Below are 24506 nucleotides of genomic sequence, written 5' to 3'. Positions count from 1 at the left end.
TCATTGCATTCCATTGACCTCTATATCCATGGAATCCTTTGAGGGTGGCTTACTTATAGTCATTTCTTGAAGGTATTTCACACACATGCTTAGCATAGATTTATTACATATTGCATTTTCATCATCAAGGGATTCAATAGTTGTATTTGGGAGAGCACATCTACATCCCTCACACTTAAGCACACCAACAAGGCCTCTTATCAGTGCCCTTGTTGAGCTAATTTGAGGTTATGTGAGGACTTTTCCTTTGTGGTTGTATAAGTTGTTAAAATCAAGTTGATTTTAGTTGTATCTCCATTTGTTTCTAATCTTTCATATGCACATGTTACAACTAACATTTTCTTGTTTACGGGTGCTCCCAACAAGTTAGGTTTTTGCATATACAATTTGGCACACTTGGTGGGACCCACTTCATGGGTTCAAACTAATCATCTAATGTATTTTTGAGTATCTTTTGTCATATGGATGACCAAGGGATATGTTAAACTTTCAATACCTTTCTTCTAGCCTGTGGTCATGTGGGGCCCTGGGGCTATCCATTTAGGGGCTTAACTTAGCCTCATTCCTCTTTGCAAATCATCAAGAAGCACTATTACTAAAATGTCTATAACTTTTGCATACAAGCTCCGCTTGGGATGATTCAAAATGCATCAGAAAGCTGATTCAGCCCTCTATCATGATCTATAGATCATTTTGTTAGATTCAATTTCTAAAATTAGGTGTAGGAGTTCAAATTAACTCTTTCTATATTTCTTGCAATTTTTTTCTTAAATTTGTTTTGGAATGAACTTGAATGCTTAAACACTTGTCTTTGAATGCATGTTGCACTTAATTAGACAAATCAAACACACTCTTGAATGGATAAACATAAAACAAGAAAATCCAATCTTGAATGCATAATCAATTGAACAAAACCTTTCATTTGGATGAATGTTGTTAAAACACAATCTTGAATGCCTTAAGTAAATTGAACTTTTCAATGGAATGAATGTTTCAACACAATCTTGAATGCCCTAAGGAAATTTAAACTTTTTCATGAAATGAATGTTTCAACACAATCTTGGATACCCTAAGGAAATTGAATTTTAGTTTTCATGAAATGAATATTTCAACACAATCTGAAATGCCTAAGGATCAAAGAATATTGCAATGAAAATTTCAATTTGGTGCTTAAAACAAACACTCACTTAATCTTGAATGCATAACATAATTGACTCTTTCCTCAATGAATTTTCTTATGTTGATGCCGCACTATTTACTTATGTTGACAAACTCTCAATTTTTATTATGTTGATGACATTGTCAAGTTGGAAAGAACATTGCATGCTATAAACATGACTATCTTCAAATATATTATAAAACCTAAAGCTCCATTGAGAAAGAACAAGTGTATTTTAAACCCAAGACTACTTACATATTCACTCCTCTCATTCTTTTGAGCAATCTTGAGTCCACAAGAAATAAGTGGCCTTGTTTTACTTTTTAGGAGGCCTACTTGGGGATTTCATCACCCCTTGGGATGACCTCAACTCTAGCATTCTGGCAAAGTATAAATATTGGGAGGTGAATCAAAAGACACCTCTCTATGAAGCAAAATTTTATCACTCTTGGCTAAGCTCCAAAGAATGTCATACCTTTGGGAAATGAAGGTGGAGATTTGGTTTACCGTCTCCTCTTGGCTATGTGGCATTATTTCCTTTCATCTATAGATTTGGGCCTTACATACTTTGTGTATATCAAGGACACCCCTAGCCGAGCTTGTATATCCTAGTCAAAACCTTATAGGATTGTTGGTGTGTTTGACGTACTCAAATTTTCAAAACCTCCCCATTTGATGGGGACACATCATCTCAGCTTATCTTGTATATATTTCATTGTATGCTTTGCATGTTGTATTTCAAAAATCCAAAAACATTGTAAAAGTTCAAAATCCAAAAACATCACAAAAGTTCAAAATCCAAAAACATCATAAAAAGTTCAAAATCCAAAAAAAAATTAAAACAAAAATAGCAAATAGAAGCTCTTGTTTTGCATATCACTTCTTCTATCCATTAAATTCATCACCATCATACATCTCTTTTCTTAACCATTCAAATCATTCCTCAAAATCTTAATTATCTCTAATCATTCAAATGATTCCTCATTGTCTTAATCATTCAATCAAAATATATAACCTTCATTCTAGTCATGATTCATAATCCACATCAAGATGCAATTCCCTCATCCAATGATTCATCCTCATGATTCTCAATCCAATCCCTTGATGAATTCATTCTTTTCTAATTAATTCCTAATTCAATCCTTTTAAATCTTCATCCAAAGTCAATCTTTCTAATTTCATCTATTCACATATTCTTCTAATTCAATTTTCATAAAATCCTTTGGACTTAGGAGCACCATCATAATCCTTGGACTTTAATCCCAATTATCTTGAAGGACCCAAATCTTATCAAGGTTATCTCAAACCTTCATCCAATATCAAATCAAATCAAGTCAAATGCAATCAATATCAAATCAAATCCAATCCAAATAAAATTAAAAAAAAGTCCAAAATTTCTCCTAGTCTCAAGTTCATATTTCATTTCTCATCAAATCTCTCACCACTCCTCATTCAATCTCAATGGATATGAATTGGCTTAATCAAATGGTTGACAATCTTCAACGGCAATATGGAGTCATACCTCCCATGCAACACACATATCAACTCAATCCTCAAAACTACATACCTAATTCTAATCCAACTTACACTCATTATTCTTCTACCTTTGACAAGGGAAATCCTCCTCATTATCCTTCAACCACATACAATTCCATGTTAGATTTTGGTGACTGATCAGGAAAGTACTATGCATACTTCATAAATAGTGGGGTTCGGGGCCATGGCCGACATGATAGTTGACATATTATGGCCGACATATGGCTGACATGTTGTAACCCTAAAATGAATAAAATACTTGTATAAAATGGTTTAGGGTTAGGTATTTTCATTATGTCATGATGCAAAATTACTTCTTGCAGTGGTATTGAGCTGTAAGGGATTACGGATTGTAATCAGTTGTAATCACTGGATTATAATAAGATCGGACTTGCTGTTTGGTGGATGCAGCCCAGGGATTGGGTGAACCACGTTAAATCTTGGTGCCTTGTGTTCATTTCTATGTGATCTATTATTTTTTGTTATTGATTATATTTGCATATATTTTTTATTTCTATCCGTGGTTTATCCTAACATTCCATTCATAGCCCACACAAATCCTTAAACAAAATTGTCATTGCCAAAGAAATTATTGAGCTCAAGAATTCTATCTTGAGCCTAGCAAGTCAAAAGCCAAAATTTATCTTTCAAGACATATTTCCTCTTCACCCATGTTTCCAAGACCATAATCCTCATGTCCCATCCAACCCAAATCCTCCATGTAATCCCCCATACTTTCAGGTTAATGTCCAATGCCATCATCCCATACCTCAACCTCCACACAATCCTAATCCTACAAAATCAACATCATACCCACCTTGTAATAGGTTTCTCTCATTATAAACCATGGCTAAATACAAAACTAAAAATAAAGTGATCCAATCACCTAAAGTGATATACCCAATTCCAGTTTAAGATCTTCCTCCAAAGCATGTCAGTATAGATTCCTCTTCTCCTCTAGATTCAAGCATTTCTCCATCTCATTATTCCATTATCCCTCAAGATCCATTTATCCCTCTTAGTCCATCTCATGATTCCCTTATCCCTTAAAATCCATTTATTCCACTTAGTCCACTTCATGATCCCCTTTCTAAGAAAGATCAAAGCATTCCCTCTATCACACACATTACAGATTACCCTCCATCTCAAGAGTTAGTAGTTATAGATTCTCTATCTCATGAAGATGTTCCTTCTATAGAATCTACTAGCTCTCCTCCCTATCAAGATCAAAATGTCCCATCTAATATTTACCTTTCATCTCAAGAGTTAGCATTGATAGATTCTCCACCCACTGAAAATATTCCTTCTATAGAATCCACTATCTCTCCTCCCTATCAAGATAAAAATATTTCACTTCATAATTCCAATCCATCCACTCCATTATATGATCCTATCCCACTAGATGATCCCATAATTCTTTTCATTCCACTATATGATCCTCCTTTATGTCAAGATCAAAGTACCCCTTCATATGCATTTCATGATCCCAATCCATCTCATGATCCTATTATACCTCACAATTCCTCTCATGATATTGATCCTCCACTAGATCTCACCACACCTATCCAATCCATTCATGAACCCCATATACATGGACTTGCACCTAGTATTGAAAATAATAAGTGTCCCATTAAAGAAATAATGTCTCAAGATGTTGGTACACCTTCCAACCATTCCAAATCTAAAATTCCTCCCTTCAAACCTAAGTATTCCCATCATCCATATTCCGAGTCCATTTTGGGCTCTTATATCCATATTCTCATTCCTTCCTCATTTCCATCCATTTTAGGTCCTTATGTTCCAAATTTGAATCCTTCATTTCTTTCATCCATCTTGGGTCCATACATGCCTCCATACATCATATCCAATTATTCCACTTCATTCCCTCATGCTCCTCATAAAGATCAACAAAGTCACATATCCTTGAATGCATTCCCATGTGCACATCCATAAGCTCTCCATCCCATTTTTCCTTAGGCAGTTGCAGCATGACCAATGGAAGAAAATTGTACTTCAAAGATAAAGTGAATAAATCCAAATATCCACAAAAATCCAAGGATCAACATCTACCCTCTAAATGACATGTTCAAGAAAAGAAAAATGTAATCCAAAAGAAAGAAGAAATCAGAAGGCCACAAAGGCTGAAAATAAAAAATGCAAAAATTATGTGGATTCCAAAGCTACTTAAAGTGGCAATGATTCTCAAAGAAAATAACATGGCATCCAATTCAGCTAATCCAAGGGCTTCCCTCATTCATAAATCATCCAAACTTCCATTTTCCAAATCCATTTTGGGTCCTTATGTACCCAAATCCACCATCCTAAATTCATCTCCTTCATCCATTTTGGGTCCCTATACCCCAAAGTTTCCACACTTCCATCACCCTTCAAGGTGTATACCAATGATGATCTTTCCATCTCCTTCATATACTCATTCACAAGTCTTCCAACCTAGCATCCATCAACCCAATCTTCCTCCAAATCACTCCACCCCCTTAATCTAAACTTTGCCATAAGACCTTTGACCTTCATTTCCCAATCCATTTCATCCTTCTTTTTCCCTTCCTACCAACATCTATGGGAAAATAATAATAATAATTCCTTAATAAAACAAATGGATAAATAAATATCAAGGGATATCATCCATGTATATTGATGCTTGAGTCCTCCCTTCCACTTCTGCTTATCCATCCATTCACTTTCCCTCTTTCAATTGCACTCTACACTAGGGGCAAGCTCCATCTATATTATACTACCTTGCATATCTTCCATATTTCCATTTATCCTCCATCCTCCTTGTCCATCTTTGATCTTGACTATCCTTTACCTTTCATCCATCCATATGCTACTCCCTTGTGTCTTATCCATACATTATCCTACATACTCCCATCTATTCACATATCTTGATCTTGATAGTCTATCCAATCTTGCATCCCATTAGTCCCTTTCATTTTCATATCCTCTATCCTCCATACATAATCCTACATGCTTCCATTCCCATTCCATGTGTCTTTGGTCTTGATTATCTCATGCCTTTCCTCCATTTCATGTTCCACTTTTCATCCATATCCTTCATATCATTATCCCTATCATATTCATACCCTCCCACCCATATCCCTTATTCATTTCCCTTTCATGTCTATGCTCATGATCACTACCAGAGGCACAAAAATAAGCTATTTATACATGCTTTGGAAGAACACATACATTTACTTCCTCCATGCACTAACCTTCACACCATCCTTCCATGTTTATGCATCCTTTCTTTCCATTTTCCCTTCCATTTTCCTATCCTTAGTATGGGGCATTTTTGGTAACTCCTTTGAAACATGGTCCTCAGTGCCCCATTATCCTATACCAGATCCTTTAGTCCCCCATTTTATAGAAATCCCCACCCTTCACCTCCATTTACCATTCCTTGGATCTCCCTTGTCAGAGGTCCAAATCTTGTCATTTTCATCAATTCAATAAATTCATTTATCCTCTAATCTAATCTTATTCCCTTTTAATCATTTCATCCAAATCAATTTCAATCTTATCACAATAATTCAACTCATTCAATTACATTGATCCATCACCTTAACATATCTTATCCACACTCTTCTATTTTCTCATGACACTAAGCTTCACTCCATCACACTGAGTTTATCAAAATAGTGATTGCAAACAAAGCTTACACAAATTCACATTGTGACTAAGAAATTTGAGAACTTTGTTCCATTCACACAATTGCCATCAATTTAATCATAAACAACTCAATCAAACAATCAATTTCAATCAACCAATCAATTTTTTCCTTACAGGATGTATCCTTCCTACACAGGCTTAACATCAACTTTCACTATCAAAATCTGGTTCATGGTAAGAACTATGGACTGAATGACTACTTGGTCATGAGGTCCTTTTGTAGATTTTATCTTTGTGTATTAGTGATAGCTTCTCAAGTGTGCCTCAATCTTCAATATGTTTGTATCATTTGAACAATTTACCTAATTACACTTGTCATTTTGCATTATGATCTATTTTCATGATTCTTTAGCACATCTATGTTGGTTTTGAGTTATGATTATGCATTGCTCACTAGGGGCAATGGGTTAGCATACTTACCACCAAATTCCTTCAAAATAATTTGGGTGTGCCCAGACCTCTCCAATGTGTACATGTCATTTATTCCATCCTCACTTTGAAACCTACATCTATTGTGTTGAGAGTCTAGTCCACACAAAGGAACCTTGTCATCTATGGTACTATAGCATTTGGTGCATTGCTCCTTTTGCAATATGAAACTAGGGTATGCTCTCCTATATGAACACAACTAAATCACATACATTCATATAGTTAGGTTTCATGTAGACTAGGGCTTCATTGTGATTTTTTGTTTGAGACAAGGGTCCTATTTAAGTCTTTTCCTTTTCCTTCCCATGTCTATTTTTGAGAAAATGGGGCAAACAAATGTTTTCCTTTTTCACACCATTTCCTCAAGGGGGCACCCTCCTCCCTTGTTGTAGCTATGGCATGACTCTTCTCACTCCTTTCCTCACTGGAGAAATCTATATTTTCTTTTCCTTTGATGCAACATCATCCTGACAATACATCAAAGAGGGGCAAAATGTAGACACCTAAAATTGTCATAAAACACTAAATTAATTAATTTAATATCTCCTTTGACATTATGATTAATTATTAATTAATTAATTGTATTTTTTCATATTCTTCTACTTATTTAATTGATTTTACTTAATTAAATAAGTTCACTTCCCTAATGTATTTTGAGTTTAATTCAAATACTCCCCTATAATGTGTTAAATTCATTTAATGCATAGTGACATCATATGTTCCCTTTTAAATAAATTTAATTTATTTGAATCCTCCATATGCTTAAGTTTCTTAAACCTAATTAAGAATAATCTAAATTAATCTTAACCATAATCCATCCTCCATCAAATTTGATAAATGATTTTTGAAAGATCATTTATTCCCCCCTTATCCATCTAGCCCTCAAAATGAATTTTTAATTCATTTATCCTCCATGTCTCCCACTCACCTCATTCTTTATTCCTCCACTATGACATTTCTTCCACTCTCCTCATTTCTTTCTTCCTCCACTATGACATGCCTTCCACTCACCTCATTCTTTAATCCCTCACTCCTCCATGTCTCCCACTCACTTCATTATTTATTCTTCCACTATGACATGTCTTCCACTCTCCTCATTTCTTTATTCCTCCACTATGACATGTCTTCCACTCTCCTCATTTTTTTATTCCTCCACTATGACATGTCCCCCATTACCTTCAATTTTAAATTGAACCCACTATCTCTCTTTCTTTATCATTTCCCTTGCCACCTCGTCAAAGTCTCCCTAAAATCTATAAATAGAGCCCTTATCTCAAGAGAAAAGGATCAATATCTTCCATATGCATTGTTATCATGCTAGTATAGCATTAGATCAATCATTTTTATTTTCATTTTTATCATGCTAGTTTATGCTTAGAGATTTTAGAGAACCATCTCCTCAATATGCATTGTTATCATGCTACTATAGTTCAAGATCTTTTTATAGATTTTATGCTTAGAACTAACCTTTGGTAGTTGTTTGCATTACTTAGATTTCTAGCTTTTTTATTATTTTCATGGTATTATGATGTTGTAGGTTTCTTTCTTCAATGTATTCCTTTCACCTCCATATCCATGGAATTCTTTGAGGAACTAACCTTTGGTATTTGTTTGCATTACTTAGATTTCTAGCTTTTGTATTAGTTTCATGGTAGTATGATGTTGTAGGTTTCCTTCTTCATTACATTCCATTCACCTCCATATCCATGGAATACTTTGAGGGTGGCTTACTTATAGCCATTTCTTGAAGGTATTTCACACACATGCTTAGCATAGATTCATTACATATTGCATTTTCATCATCAAAGGATTCAATAGTTGTGTTTGGGAGAGCACATCTACATCCCTCACACTTAAGCACACCAATAAGGCCTCTTATGGGCCCTTGTTGAGCTGATTTGAGGTTATGTGAGGACTTTGAATTTTTGGTTGCATAAGTTGTTAAACTCAAGTTGATTTTAGTTGTGTTTCCATTTGTTTCTAATCTTTCATAAACAGATGTTACAACTAACATTTTCTTGTTTACGCATGCTCCTGACAAGTTAAGTTTTCGCATATACAATATCATGTCCTTCTACACACACCTATAGATTTAAACTATGCAAGTATGATCTCCTTCATAAAACCCCAACAAGAAGCCTCAACAACACTCAAACCATACCATATAACTAATTATGAATGTAAGCCTCTCACAAGAAGACCAAACTCATAAACCATTACTAATCCAAGGAATATGCCCAATATAAAATCATCTCCCAAACTCAACCAGCATAAAAACATATGAAAATAGAGATAATAAATGCTATACCATCTCTCAAATGAACCCTTTAGAACTAACTCATGTACCATAGCTCAAGATCCACATCCATGAAAGAGAAGCATAAACATAATGCACCTAAGAGAAACAATGGGCTATACCTTTCAAGTAGCAAACCACAAAGTAGACTAAGAGTGGGGAATGAGAATGCTCATTAAGATATCCAAGTCTCCAACCAAGACTCATCTAAGATCAATATCCTCTCAAGTCCAAATTAGGTGAATGCCCCTCAAACTTCCTGCTAAAACCATCAACCATCCTAACAAATACTTCTCTAATCCAAGAGAAATTAACATCACCATCATTTATAAGTATCCATGAGCACTTGTAACCAATCAATCCATGCCAACTCCAAATGCAACATAGAAATATATCATGAAGTGTCTAGAAAATTATCAATGTACTCAATACCAAGCAACTAACCAAGATCAATGTCAAAGTTCTAACCATGGCCTCAGGAACATAAATATGAAAACATGATCTGAACCATCTCAATCAAAGAGATAACATGCTCCATATGAACATACTATAAAATGTCAAAACTCTAAACATGTATCAAGAGTATACCATGACATAAAAATGAAACTCTCCTAACACCAAGGATAACATGTCAAATGTAAGCATAAACTACAACTTTACTAAGAACCCCATTAGTCCTCAAGATGCAACCATCTCCACACAACATGAAGAAAACCATCTCCACATACCATGAAGAACCATCTACACACACCATGAAGATAACCAAGAAACCCCATGATTCCTCAAGATCTAACCATCTTCACACACCATGAAGATAACAAGCGCACCATGCAATGTCCAAGATGCTTTTGCAGCAATAGGATCTAAGAAAAACCTCCAACATCTGCAAAGACTCAATAAATATATCAATACCAAAAAAAATCCCACTCAACCATGGTACCCAATCATCTATGGCATCATATAAATCCATCTCCTACATGAAGATCCTCCAGGTCTACACTCATACAACCAAAGCGTCATTACCAATTGAAACCAAGATATCCAAACCCAAGAAGATACAAACCAAACCAAGAACTAATCCTACACTATCACCCCATCATTGGCACAAGCTCCCACTAAATCGTGTATGCAAGCTACCCATGACATCATGATGAAAAACCATCCTCTAACCATGAGAATCAACCAAGGCATCAAACTATCAAAGAACTCAAAGTGCACATCATGAGCTCTTCAAAAGAAACTAAATAACCACGATCCTCAACCAAGAAGATATACCACCATAACCAAATCAAGAATCCAAACCAATGAACATCAAGGATGTACCTATATATCTAGTCATGCCATGCACAAATCTATGGCTCCATGATCACATCCATGAACCAAGCACTTGATTCCCAATATGTCTAATGTGTCAACATAAAATAGTCAACCTTAATCCTCCACCATGATTATACCTAGTAACAACATCTCATCCCTTCTACGTAAAGGAAAATAAGAAAATTATGTGACTTAGGGCATAAACAATCCAAATACAAGCCACCAATCTAAATATGCATCAATAATGAAAGATCAATGGGCAAAGATAACCCATAACCAAGCTACAAATATAACCTATAAGTATAGACCACTTACAACACTACAAAACTTGTAGATCCAACAAGTCATCATGCATATCCAAACCAAACACTAATAATTATATCATCATAAGACCAATCCAAAATATGAACTAAGTATACAATGACATCAAATCTTAAATCTCCAAACATATAATGTCATAAACTCACAATGTTACCACAGTCAATATATATCATAAACTTTTCTAATCAATATATCACCAAATAAACCATGCCTACACCAAATTTGAACCAATATATAGATCTCTCCAATAAATTTACATTGATTACTTGAAGTCCAAAATCTGACTCTATATGCCCAAGTTATGCCCTAATTTATGCTTAAAATAAATAACATCTAAATTTTAGGCTCTTAAAACCTAAAAAAATTTTAAAATCACAAACTCAAACCTACACCAAATTGTAGTGCTTTGAATTAGCTTTCCAACCCCTATTAGAAGTCTCAAATTTGATATCTTGAGAGAAAGTTATGGTCATTTTACCAAGACAGTCGTTTTACCATTTTCACTATATATTTTTTTTGTGATGAAAATTTTGATGGGATTAAATTTGATGGCCATCACGGGCTAAAACTAAACAACTCTTTAATTTCCTATAAACATGATCATACTAGGGCATATTATATATCAAAATTTATGAAAACATCGACATGGATCCAATGGTGAGGTTTGTTTTTATCTAGGAGGTCATTTCTGCAAGATCCCCTTAAAAGCCTCATTTAAATTAAACATCCAAAAAACCCTTTTGTCCAACAATTTCACATTCCCAAAATCTATCAATATTGTATCATAACAACAAACCTAAAACCCTCATATTTTTAATAAATAACTCACATATCTTTCTCTTTCTTTTATCCACTTATGCATTCTCATGGATTTAATCTAGGGTTACAATAAGAAAACCATAGCTTTGATAACACTTGTAAGGAAACTTGCAAGAAAGAAAATAATCATTTCCACATAACACATAATAGATCTAAAATAAATATGCAATTGAAATCCACATGCAAGAGAATAGACAACATACTTACAAAATTGTGATACAAGATATACCCTAGGAAACCCTCAATGAGGAAAAAACCTAGCCTCCAAAATCATCCATCATTGTATATTATTTAGCAAAAATACCATTGCAATACAACCATAGAAGCCTTCAAATCCATAGCCATAACCAAGCAATTCATGTAAAAAAGCATGAATCCACACATCCCATGTCATGCTTCCAACATTCACAAATTCTCCCTTGGCTAACTTGTCAAGCCTTGTCCCGCTCAAATCTTTCCCTTTTTGCCTTCTATTTTTTCACACCAACAACTACTGTTGTGGCTGCTTATATAGTAGTAATTCCCACAAAACCACTAAGTGGTATTACACAAACCATATGCTAAAACCATGTGCTACCTAACCCATTGACCCCACATTTAATATTGGAAATTTAATTCTTTTCCCCAATATTAAATAATTACATGAAATATTATCACAATGTTACAATACAACTCATCAAATATATCCCATGGGAATCTTTACATTTTGTACATCCATCTAGGTGCAACATTATATAATAAAATAAAATGATACAATATAATAATATTATGTAATGTGTACAACACCCATTATCTCAACATGCACATAATTTCACCTTCATTTTTTTCTACTTGGGTAATCCATTTCTAATAGGTGGGTTTAACCAAAGTTTTTTCATCTTCCATCTTGTTGATTTCTAAGTATAATATCTTACATGCTTCATAGAGATTAAATAATTTTCTTTCTATCTTCTCATGTAGCATTATCAATATAGTTCTAACAAGTACTTCTCTATTATCTTTACTACTTTATAATTGCACCTTCAAATCTACCACTTCTTTTATTAGTGCATCATTCTTTTTGCTTCTCTTAATTTTGGTTTTTTGTAACTAACCTTGTTGAGATAATGGTATGATTCTCATCTGTCTAGTGGCTCTTCTTGATTTCTAATAGATAGCTCAACAACACTAGGGACTTTGACATCTTCTAACTCATATATTCTCCATTCTAACAAATTTGTTTTGTTTTTCATGTCAATTGTATGTTTTTTCCTTTTCTCATAAGCAGAAAAGGCATGTATGTATTTTTCTTGTAATCTTCATATATTTTCTCTTTGTCAAGGGCAACACCATGAAGATAAGAAACTAGCTCTTGTAGGCTCATGGTTGAATAAAAAACCTTAGCATCCTTCACCCTTTGTATAATGATATTTCCTCTAACTCTACTACCTATTTCATTTCCTCTACCTGATCCAAATGTAGTAATATTCCATGTTTCCAAGGCATTTAAATATTTACTATAGTATGTACCACTTGACATATCTTCTAACCCCTTTAAATGCGGTCTTTTCAGTCTCATGTTTTTCATGATAGAATTGAATGCAATGGCATTGTTGGTGTAAATACATATTTACTATTTACACTTACTTAAGTTTAATTAGGTTAATGCATTATTTTTATTATTTTATTTTGTGAGACACTTAGGAGTTTGTGTACCTTTATGAGTTGTCATGTTGACAACATAGAAGTACACAACTCTAATTCAACACATGATGTCTACAAAACTAGAGTTTGCATCATTCACTGAGTTGTCATGTAGAAAACATAGTTATTCACACTCCCTCTTTATCACATGGCATCTAAAACATAAATTTGCATGCTACACCATTCTAGACTTATCCTCTCATCATCGCACTTACTTCTGTGCTTAATGGAGGATAACCCATATCTAGTGGACACGTGTTTGGTTGTATGACTTATCATGTAGCTAATTCTTAGGTATTATGGATGCATCTAAGAGGCCTTTATATATAGGCACTCCTAGTGTACTTTCCTTCATATTTAATTGAATACATATCGATATTTTGATCATACTCTTTCTAATCAATAGTTGTGCTTGTGTTTGAGTTCTTAGTTCTTGGGTGAATTTTTCCCTAAGGAAAATTCTTACAAGCATCAATAATTTTGAGATTAGGTGCCATTTGGACCCATGTTTGCTCAACTACCTACCTCCTTTCTTCTAGAATGATTTTATCAAATGTAATCATAATTTCACCTTTTATCTCTTGTTTCAAATCATCAAGGTCAACATCTGGTTTCTACTTCCTTTCTTCTTCAACACTTTTTAGAAAATCTTCTCTATAGTGTTGCCACGATAATTGTTCAAAGGCTACTAATTTCACAAATTCATCAACATTCACATCACAAGCCTCATTTTTCAATTCCCTAGGGACAATCCCTTTTATTTCCTATATGGGGATGTTAGAAATAGTGGTTGTGGGAATATGTGGATTTGCACCACTTAGCAACTCTTTAGGGGTATATAGATATCCTTCATCATCATCATTGTCATAGGTAAAAATCAATCCCCTTGGTTCCTCCATCTATTTAATTTGTTCCTTCTCTTTGACATGATTCTCTCCTTGGTCTTGCACCTCCTTTCCTTGAGACACATCTTCAACACAAGATTCTATGGCATGAGGAGCAACATGATGTGGATTCAAAGACTTAGGAGATAGAGATCTCCTCTCAGGATCTTCTATTGTGATTGCTTGCATACTTGGGAATTCAACTATATTTGGATCAATAGGTTTCTCTCACAATCTCCTTCTCTAGCATATCCTTAAACCAATTTGAATTTTAGGTTCTTGACTTGTCTCAATAGCAGGGGTTGGTGTCTCCTCTCTAGCCCTCTTTTGTCCCCTCTTCTCCTTTAGGACTATATCAGTCAACTACAATAAATCATTGAGACTCACTTCATTGTCTACAACTATGGGATTTTCCTTCTCTCTCTTCCCTAACTTTTAATTCAATGTTCCATATATCTCTATGGAATTGTTGAAAATTATCCTCAATCTCTACTCTAAACTCTTGCAATTTGAGAGAGGGTCATAGCTGGGGTCTTCTTCATGGAATTCACTTACTATATCTTGAAAAATATGCCACCCAATATTTTTCCTCTACTAAGATTTTGAATCCTCATCATTTCACATAATATCCTTAGAAAAATCAAATCCATGTGCACCTCTGGGGTTCATATTGATTTCTCATATAAATCTTGCATAAAAGCCATCAATTTCATTTAACCTTTTAGAACTAACATCCATATTGTATGGTCTTAATGCATGAGCCAATTGATCTTTGCCTTCCTTCATGATTGCAAAGTGATGGAATAAGGTGAGGTTAGGGAAGAAAGTTCATTTTTGGCCTTTTTAGGTGGGAAATCAGTATCTTGCAACATTGCAATTTTTCTGATGACCTCCAAGAATCCTACCCTCAAAGGGACATACCTAGGAAACATATTTGGTCTTCCTCAAAAACCATATATTTTGATAACTATTGTGTGCTCATAGAAGTATATATCTCCCCACCAATGACACATCTTTTATCTAACACCACAATCAATTGGCCTTAGAAATATTTTTAAGGCTTGAGGGAAATTGCACACACTCTTCAAGATTTTCTTCCTCAATACTGATCCAAATTCATTTTTAAAAATAATGAAATTTGATCCTTTCTAATTAGAAGATAAGGTGGTAGTCCACAATTGAATTGGAAATGGTTCACCATCTCTTTCAAACTCAAAATCCATATATTGTGCAAAATAATCCTTATTATGGAAAATAATCAAATGCATTAACAATGAGAACAATCTAAAATTTGAAGATTTCCCTATTTTCAAAACTACTAATGCTTCATTGATATTGTTCTCTAGATACCTTAGGAAATAAAAAATTACTGCTTCTCCATCCTTGTGCAATCCAAAACACATCCCCAATGTAGACTTACTAATTTCCTATTGTTTGTCAATCCTATAACTTGATATAAGGTTGAGTTTGTATTCACAAAGGCATCATTGTAATGCTTACAATTTCCTATATTGTGTGAAATAGCCAAATGTGATAACTTTATGCCATCTACCTCCTTGACAAAGGACATTACTAATTTTTTCTATCTATTAGCCCCTACCTTATCAAAGGCTTCATTAAGCATTTTGAAGTCAACTCTTTCAGTTACTTCACCAACTGAATGTAATTTGAAGGCCTTCTTGATGGACTCTACATAAACTTTGAGGAGGATATTCCCATCCAAATCTCTGATCTCATGGGTTATGGGATCATACCTTTCTACTAGCTCAAGAAGTAGGTCAATGTCTAAGAACACAATAGGGACAACCAATTTCCCTAAATCATGCTACCATACATTACTAAGTGGACTCCCTAGATTTTCCTAGCTATACCACCATCTAAAAATTTTCAAAACCTTGGTTTGCATATGAGTGCTAGCAATGCTCTTGAACCTATCTTTCAAACAAGGTAGGTTTCATTTCCTAAGGTTCTCAAGAATCTAGTTGCCTCTTTACCCTCCTTAGAATAGGGCAACTACTCAAGGAAGTCATCTTCCAATTTCCTATCATCTTACTCAAATTTACTAGAGTATTTTTTGGGAGGCATTTTTTGTATAATCTATTTTATTATAAGACCTAGGGTTTTTCCTTACAATCTTTTCTAAGCTAGGGCTCTAAATCTTTACAAAAGATTACCTATCATTTTATCTAGTTCTTTCTTTATAGAGAAGGGAAAAAAATAGAGTTGATTTTTACTTGTGATTTACTTGAAGTTATCTTCTTCAAATTTCTTGTAAAATGATAAATTCAGCAACTTGATCACTCTATAGATTAAAATTTTTGAATTTGATGCATGAAATCGAAGAGTCTATCAATTTATGAGGAGGGCCTTCTTTATTACAATATTTATGCCACCAATTCATGTGATACAATGTTTACAAAATTTGAATTTGCAATATTCTCCATTTTATTTCTTTGATTTTGAATTTCAACCATGGATGAAGTCCTTCTAGCATATCAAATGATTTTGATTTCTCTTTGACTTTTGTTGACATTCCATGTCTCCCCTTGGGCGCAGCTTCTAGCTAATAAGAACAAAAACATTATCCACACTAGCAATCATTGAAAAGTCTTTGAAGCCAAGATGAGTAGGACACATGTCATCATCTCTCTCAATCACTATATAACTTCCTTTTCCTTGAGATGATAGGCATACCATTGATCTTCTAATCTCTATTTGAGCTGATGGATGACCATAATTTTGTCAAGATTAAATCTTGGCCATAGAAATTTCCTCATGCATAAACCATCACTTAAAATCCTCCAACATTGAGTGGGACATGTGACACCATTGTGCTTTATCTCAAATAAAATCCCATAGGCTTGTGAGCAATGTGGACCATAGATTTATCTAATGCCAGATCCCTCACTTTCTTTGTGCTTATGGGCCCCTCTAACACTTTGCAGATGTGGACCAATTAGTGCTCAGGTCTCATTGATTCATTGTGTCCCACTATCAGTGTTGCCCTCAAAATAATACCATGCATCAGTATCTCGCTCCATCCCAAACTTCCTATGTTATTCAAGCAAAGCAACATGGGCCATAAATCTTCTTTTGAAAGAAAATAGCATCCAACAATTTAGATGGACAACGTGATTAAATGAGGTTTGTTCATTTAACACACATGCTCAGTCCCCTAGTTAAACAAGGTGAGAAATTTTTTCTAGAGATGAGACACATGGCACAATCTTGTTTAATCACTACGAATTCAAGAGCTTTTGTGAGAGCACATGAGCCATCTGATTATCCTTACCATTTTTTTTGTGTAATAAAAAACACAAAACCAAAAATTGTAAGAAACTACATGGCCCAATCTTATCCTAGGTCCTTGTTGACAATGCACAAGTCCCACCAAAAACTAGACTCTATTAGGTTCCACATGCCATCATCGTGTGTAGTGGCCATAGAAAGTGTCAAAAATGTGACTAAACACGAGCCATTGATCTCCTTCATTATGGTTTTAAAATATGGGGTTCTTTGTGACATGCATCATGATCCCACTTCTTTGCTATGAGCTTGGGTTAGAATAGTGAACACAGGCAAACCATTGATTTTTCCCTTATTACTTCCTACTTTGGTCTTGTCTTCTTCTATGTCTTCACTATGGTGAGTCAACAAAGATGAGATGCAATGTGGGCCATCAGATCTTTAGTCTTTAGATACCTAAAAGGGGACCCAATGAAAACACTTAGACTTAGGATAATGTGGGAAAATTTATGAATAGAACAAAGGAAAATGTGGGGTCATGACTTAAAGTGATTGATCCTAACTGAACGGGTGTAACTTAAAAGAAGAAGGGGACCGATAAAAAAAGGAGAAAGTAATGAAGAAATAGAAGAGACCTAGGGTAAAGTATAACAATGGTTTTTCTCTTCTACCTAGGGCTCACAACTAGAGATTTTTCTGATAAATAAAAGGATCTCAAGGCCAAAATTAAGGAAAATATTCTAATTTTTTTAAAGAAATCTGCAAAATGAATGTTGGAATATTGTAGAATAATTGGGAGGGGGTGGGGTTCAATCAGTAATCCAAGGTCCAGATGTATAAATAAAAGTTTTCATAGCTTAATAAACCCATAAAACATTTATCATCATGCATGCATCCATAAGATTATGCAATCTCTTAAACTTGTAAGTTATTGTCAAATTAATTTTTAGAAATGTAAACATGAAACATAATAGATTTAGCAACACATTTGACACAATGATTTATGTGGAAACCCAATTTGGAAAAAACCACCAGTAACATTCTACCCTTTTTCACTCTTCTGAAGTGATGCCCTGTGAAAGGCCAACCCTGTTAAAGGATTTCAATCACCCTATTAGGAGTGAGCCTTGTTAGAGGAATTTAGACCATTCACTTGGAATTTCACCTGGTTAAAGGATTTACAAATGACTATTAGGTTAACCTTAATCTAAAGGATTTACCCTAGACTAATACAATTATTAGAGAGTAACAATAAGGCTTGATCTGATAACAACTTATAACTTCATTTGCAAATTATAGATCTCTATTTCAATCCTCTTTTCTTATTAGCCCTCACACATTTCAGCCTTGATAGCTTGATCGCCCTTCAAGCATTCATACTCTTAAGCATTATTACTTAACATGCCAATACAAACTCTTCTCTTAGGTTAGTTGATGAACCAAAGCCCTTGACTTCTTTTCTTCCTTAGGTTCTCACCCATGAAAACCCTTGCTTCTAACCAGCCATTTCTATAAATAGGAAATTAAGACCTTTTTTCCATCCATTCTCCATCGTCCAATTTAGGGTTAGGAAAAATTTGGTAGGATTCAATGAATCTAACCCATATTTCATATCTCTTCTAGAAACTTCTTCTTGAATCCTCTTTGAATTTTCCTAAAAATGGTTTACCTTAAATTTTGTACCATTATCTCATCAATCTTATCTTCCTTCTAGTTCACACAATCCAAGAAAAAAAACGTGTTGGCTCAAATTCATTGAATTCGTGATCTTTTAAATAATGCAGTCACTCAACATTAACTTGCATTTGATGCTTAGCACACACTGTGTTTCTCGAGATCCTCAGTGGAATCACTTAGCATGAACTCAAGATTATTGATGCTTGACATCAACTAAACTTTAAAAGGCATCAACTATTTTTTTTGATATATACTGAAATAAACTTTTACTTAGCTCAAACTAATTTTCTGCTTGGCTTGCACTAACTTTTCTCAGCACCTATTATTCACTCGATCAAGCTTGGCAAACAAACTTTTTAAAACTTGTTCGTCTATATTTTCTTATTATAACCAGCCTTTGTAACCTTATGTAGATTATCAATACATCATGTTATCAATGTCTTAATTGATTCTTATACTCCTTTACATATCATAACTCAACCTTTCCTCTAGGTGCTATTGTTATATCTTTTAATGAAATCCTCTTTATCAATCAAATAAGTGATAGTACTTAAATCATATAAGTAGTTTTCTTACCAAAAACTAGTAGATTTGACAACAGTGACAAAACAATTATTGAAGCATATTGATCATACTTGCATCACTCAACAATCTCCTTCTTCAACAATCTCCCTCAATCTATTCTCAACAATGAAGACTTACCAATAGGATGAAAGATGAATAATGAGATTGAATTATGGAATCAGACCAACTTCCTAAGATTATTGCTACAATATGATAAGGGGTTATGGCAATATATTAATTGCTAGGATGGTCACATTCCATAACTATAAAGAAGACTTACTTCCAATAGAATTATAATTAGTATATGAAAATCAAGTATGAACCACCAAAGAATAAAGTTACTAAGCCTTTGTAATTATGTCTATAACTATCTAAACCTCCTTGAATTAACTAAGTAGGTAAGTTGGTACTACCACCACTTGTAGCTCACTTATAAGCAACAAGATCACATGAGCCAAATAAATAATCTTGAGTTCATGGACTTTGCATACATCTCTCTTGAGATGATCTTGTAAATTTAATAGATTCACTACATAAATTTGTTGGCTAAAATAGATTTGAGATAAGATACACCACCTTGATCAATAGAATAATCCTTGAGTATACCAGTAGGCCATAATGATCACTAGTACAACCTATTATGATTAAACATGCTAAGAATATCTGTTGGGACCAAAATTAAACCACATGCATAAAAAAGGATCAATCCCAATATATAACCCACTAGAATGGAGAAAAGCATCATCGAGACATGAAATTCATGTTCAATAAATGATAACACAACCAATTGATACACCACAAAAGCACTAATTTTTCAGGATACAACTACCAACACACTAGAGGTTGAGACAAGGAAGTTGACATCAATGACAACCAACAACTACACATTCTAGAAATCTTCCCTTTTTCATTAATGGAAAAATTAATTTTGTAAAAGTATAGAAAGAAGATCACTAGAACACTCCAAACAACTTAAAATCTTTACCTTTGAAATAATGAAAAAGGACCAGGAAGAAAATATTGTTTCTCCCCCTATCAAATACAATCCACTCCTTTTTAGAGGAAGCACACCAAAACTATTCTAGAAAGATATATTTGAGGAAAAAAAGCTACTAGACCAATACAAACATTGATGCGGATTAATGAGCACATGGAAGGGTAGAATTCCCAACTTCTCTCTAAGATACTCAAAAGTATCTTAAATTTCTTGTAAATTACAAACTCAAAGAACATTCTAAGGACTTCCATCCAAGAAAAAGGTGCACATGTCTCTTCAAATTTAAATTCTTCAATGAAAGAGTAGCCTTTGCAAAGAAGTATTGTCTTGTTTCTCACAACTTTGCCATTCTCATTCAACTTTTTTTTAAAAACCCATTTAGTTACAATCACATTCTTTCATACCACTCTAGAAATAAGCTCCTAGGTCTAATTCTTCTTAATTTGATTTACATCTTCTTCCATTGCCTTAATCTACTTCTAGTCTTTATAAGCTCCAATCATAGATTTAGGTTTGATTTCTAGAAGTAGACAGTATAAATCTTTATCTCTCGATGGCTTCCTTATGGTAACAACACCTTTATTCTTGTAGAATAAAATAATTAAGAGATTCATGAATATGTGAGATGCAATTTAAGATGTGTATATTCATTAGACCTAATTTTAAATTTTACATTAGGGAAAAAGAAAGAGGTATCTTCACGAATAATCTTCCAAAGGGACCATGTAGGTATAGGAAAGGGGGGGGTGGTGAGGGGTGAGGGGTTGAATTAGTAATCACCAACTTAAATAATAAACCATAATTTCACATTTTCCTTTTATCTTCTTGGGATCGTTATGTTGGAAATAATTCTTTAATTGTATGTTGTCATTGATGTTACACAAATACTTGTATTAACTGAGCAATGTAGAGTTTGCAGTATTAACCTTGTATATCTTAGTATTGACTAAATAGTTGGGTAAAGAATACTTTTCTAGTATTAACCAAGTAGTTGGTTAATGAAGGGATTCCTACTTGTAGTATTTACTGAGTAGTCGGGCATCAAAGGGCTCATAGTGTTGACCAAAAGTTCAATCTCAGTACAAACTAAGTGACAACAAAATGCATTTGTCTAATAATTAATTGATTGAGGCTAACTATTTGTATGTTTATTGATTATTTGAATGGGTATTCAAGTTGACTCATCCTAGCTTATGATATATAAGAAGGTCAAGTTGTGAGGATAAAGTGTAGAAGTAGAATACGAAATAAGATGGATATGTGAGCAAAGGAAAAGAAAAAGCAAGAAAGTGTGAGGAAGATAAGTTACAAAGAACATCTAATCAAGAAAGATCCAAAGGTTAAGCCAGAACAAAGATGTGAATCTGAAAAGTTAGTTGCTTCTTCAATCAGGTCAAATTATAGTTACTTTCTAACCATTTTTGAAGAAAATAAATCTCCTAACAAAGTTAACTTAGCAGTCATTTTGTAAATCCTCCAACAAGGTGACATTTCAAGATTGAAGTGTTTAAAGACCTCTAACTAGGCCACTCCTAAAAGGGTGATCTAAATACTCTAATAGGGTCACACTTAACAGTATGTTTTGTAACCTTTAACAAGGTTGGCTCCTTATAGGGCTCACTTTAGAAGAGTGAAAATTATTATGACTAGTTGCAAGGTGGTTTTTCCCAAATTGGGTTTCCACGTTAAGTCTTGGTGTCATCTATGTTCATGTTATTTTCTTATGCTTTATGTTTATGCAACTAAGTTACCAAAGGTTATAATAGATTAATAATCATAAGATTTCCTTGTTAACCGAATCTCAATAATATTCCAGTGTTAATCGAGCTAGACAATATTGCATGATCAGTTAAAGTTTGTATTGACATCTAAGGGACAAGGAAATTTTTTGTGGTAATTGATTCATCCATCCCCTCTTAGTTACACTCTTACATTTCTAACACCTTGTCTGGGGCATTACAAACTCAAAATGATAAAGATCGTGACTAAATACATAAAGTAACAATGTAGAAAAGATATAATGTAAAAATGGAAGGTCACAATGCATACAAAGAAGATCTAGCATGGGAAGTATGAAATTTAGGCAAGATAGACCAATGCATGAAAATACGACACAAAATGAGATCTAGATAGAAAAGGAATATAATGAAATAGAATTATTTTATAATTTTATCTTTTATGATGAAAAAATAAATGAAAACATACATTTGAAACTAGTTCTATATGTGAAAAATAGATCTAATTACTAGATGACTTATTTTTGATATAATTGAAATGAATGCACAATCTAACACACCATTCAAAAGGTATCAAATGCATTAAAGATATGGGTTCACCAAAAATCTATGTGAACCAATGCATACAATGATGCAAATGTAATGCAAAAAAAACTAATTAGATGCAAACAATTGAATAAATTAGATCTAGCTATGAAGGGAAACCTAACACCAAAATCAAAATGAAGATGGATGAAGTCAAGTTCACTACAAAGTAACATAAAAAATTGGGGGGATTGATAAAGATGTGAGATAGGAATTAAGATGTGCATATTGGTTACCCCTAATTTTAAATGTCACATTAGGGAAAGAGAAAGAGGGACCTTCAAGCATAATCTTCTAATGGGCCCAAATTAGATTTCAACACTACCAAAAGTGGATCTAATGAGTGCTAATATTGAGCTTAATTCCTTTTACAAGATGTAAACCCAAAATTTTCTCTTTCTATAGGGTATTATTTCCATTTATTGTAGTTTTATTGATTTATTTATGTGTTTATTTAGTTCATGTAAATAAAGAATTTAAATCCAAGTAATGGAAAGAACATATGACAACAAAGTAATTGAAAGAATCATATATGATGCATCAAGTAAAGCACTATGAAATGAAAACTGGGAAACCAAACTCACCTTGAGGATCAATAGGAGGGCTCACTTAAAATCTAAAAATTAGTTATAAAATAGTGACAAAAACTTACATGGATCAGGATCTAAGACCTAGAAATTGATATTTGCAGAATTAAAAATATATGGATTCTACTCCCTTCAACTACAATAGTACATATAATTTATTTTTATTGGAATAAAAGTTATCATTAGCTATAATGTTCTTATGTAGATTCATAATGTTCTTATGTAGATTCAAGTATATTTTGTATCACCTAATCTAGTTAGTGTAAAAGGAATACTAATACTAAGAAAAGCATTCACAATAACCAAATAAGTAAACACTTATGATAGGACAAGGTTATCACGAAAAGGAAGGCAAACCAAGCATGGTAAGCTCCTTGGGCATAACCTATAATGATGAAGCTATGTCCCTAGTGGATATCTGATGTATGCTAATGTTGTGCTCAAGCTTCCAAAGGGTGGAGGGTTTTTACCAAGTGTGTACATGGATGAGGGTTTCAACAACGGAGGTATGGATGGATTTCAACAATATGATGATGTAAAATGGCTATGTTGGAGATGTTAGTGGAGCATTATAAGGTTGCATAAAAGTGGATGACGGATTGTGAGAGGGAAGGATTTTATTTATAGGCTAAGAGGTAGTGAAATGGAGGGTCAAGATGCAAGGATGGAAGAATGGTGACAGAGGGCTAAGATGTTTTTAAAGGGAAGCACATGGATTGTGCTTCTTTGGAGCCAATAGGGGAGTGACACTTGTCACAAGGAGGATAAGTGTGAGAGGATGGGATAAGGGTTGGTCAAAGGGAGTAATGAGGGAGGATGAGTGTGTAAGAGGGATGTAAGAGTCATAAAGAGGGATGTAAGAGTCATTAAGAGGGATGCAAGAGCCATTAATGCTCTTGGATAGGGATGGAAGAAGATAAGGGAGACTTTTTAACTTTGGCTTGGGTTAGCAAGTCTTAACCCTTTCTTAAAATTGTGCACAT

The 24506-nt window shown here is 33.9% G+C and overlaps 1 protein-coding gene across 7 annotated transcripts in view; it reads right to left on the bottom strand.

Annotated features, from left to right (window-relative positions):
• LOC149565022 (flavin-containing monooxygenase FMO GS-OX-like 8) overlaps window positions 1-24506 on the bottom strand; it is a 124965-nt gene that overhangs the window by 70778 nt on the left and 29681 nt on the right. The window contains exon 7 of one of the 7 annotated variants that reach the window (XM_089818557.1): window positions 9510-9990. The exons of the other annotated variants lie outside the window; for them this stretch is intronic. Within the exon in view, the coding sequence (XP_089674683.1) occupies window positions 9907-9990 (84 nt within the window). The 3' untranslated portion in view covers window positions 9510-9906. Of the gene's footprint in view, window positions 1-9509; window positions 9991-24506 lie in introns of those variants that run through there. 7 annotated transcript variants of the gene reach the window in all.

The sequence above is a fragment of the Cupressus sempervirens genome, chromosome 3 (assembly GCF_028749045.1).
Source record: "Cupressus sempervirens isolate cs-2001-9-10 chromosome 3, ASM2874904v1, whole genome shotgun sequence".
Classification (NCBI taxonomy): Eukaryota; Viridiplantae; Streptophyta; class Pinopsida; order Cupressales; family Cupressaceae; genus Cupressus; species Cupressus sempervirens.
The sequence above is the reverse complement of the archived record's forward strand: the minus strand, read 5'-3'. Positions and strand labels throughout refer to the sequence as shown.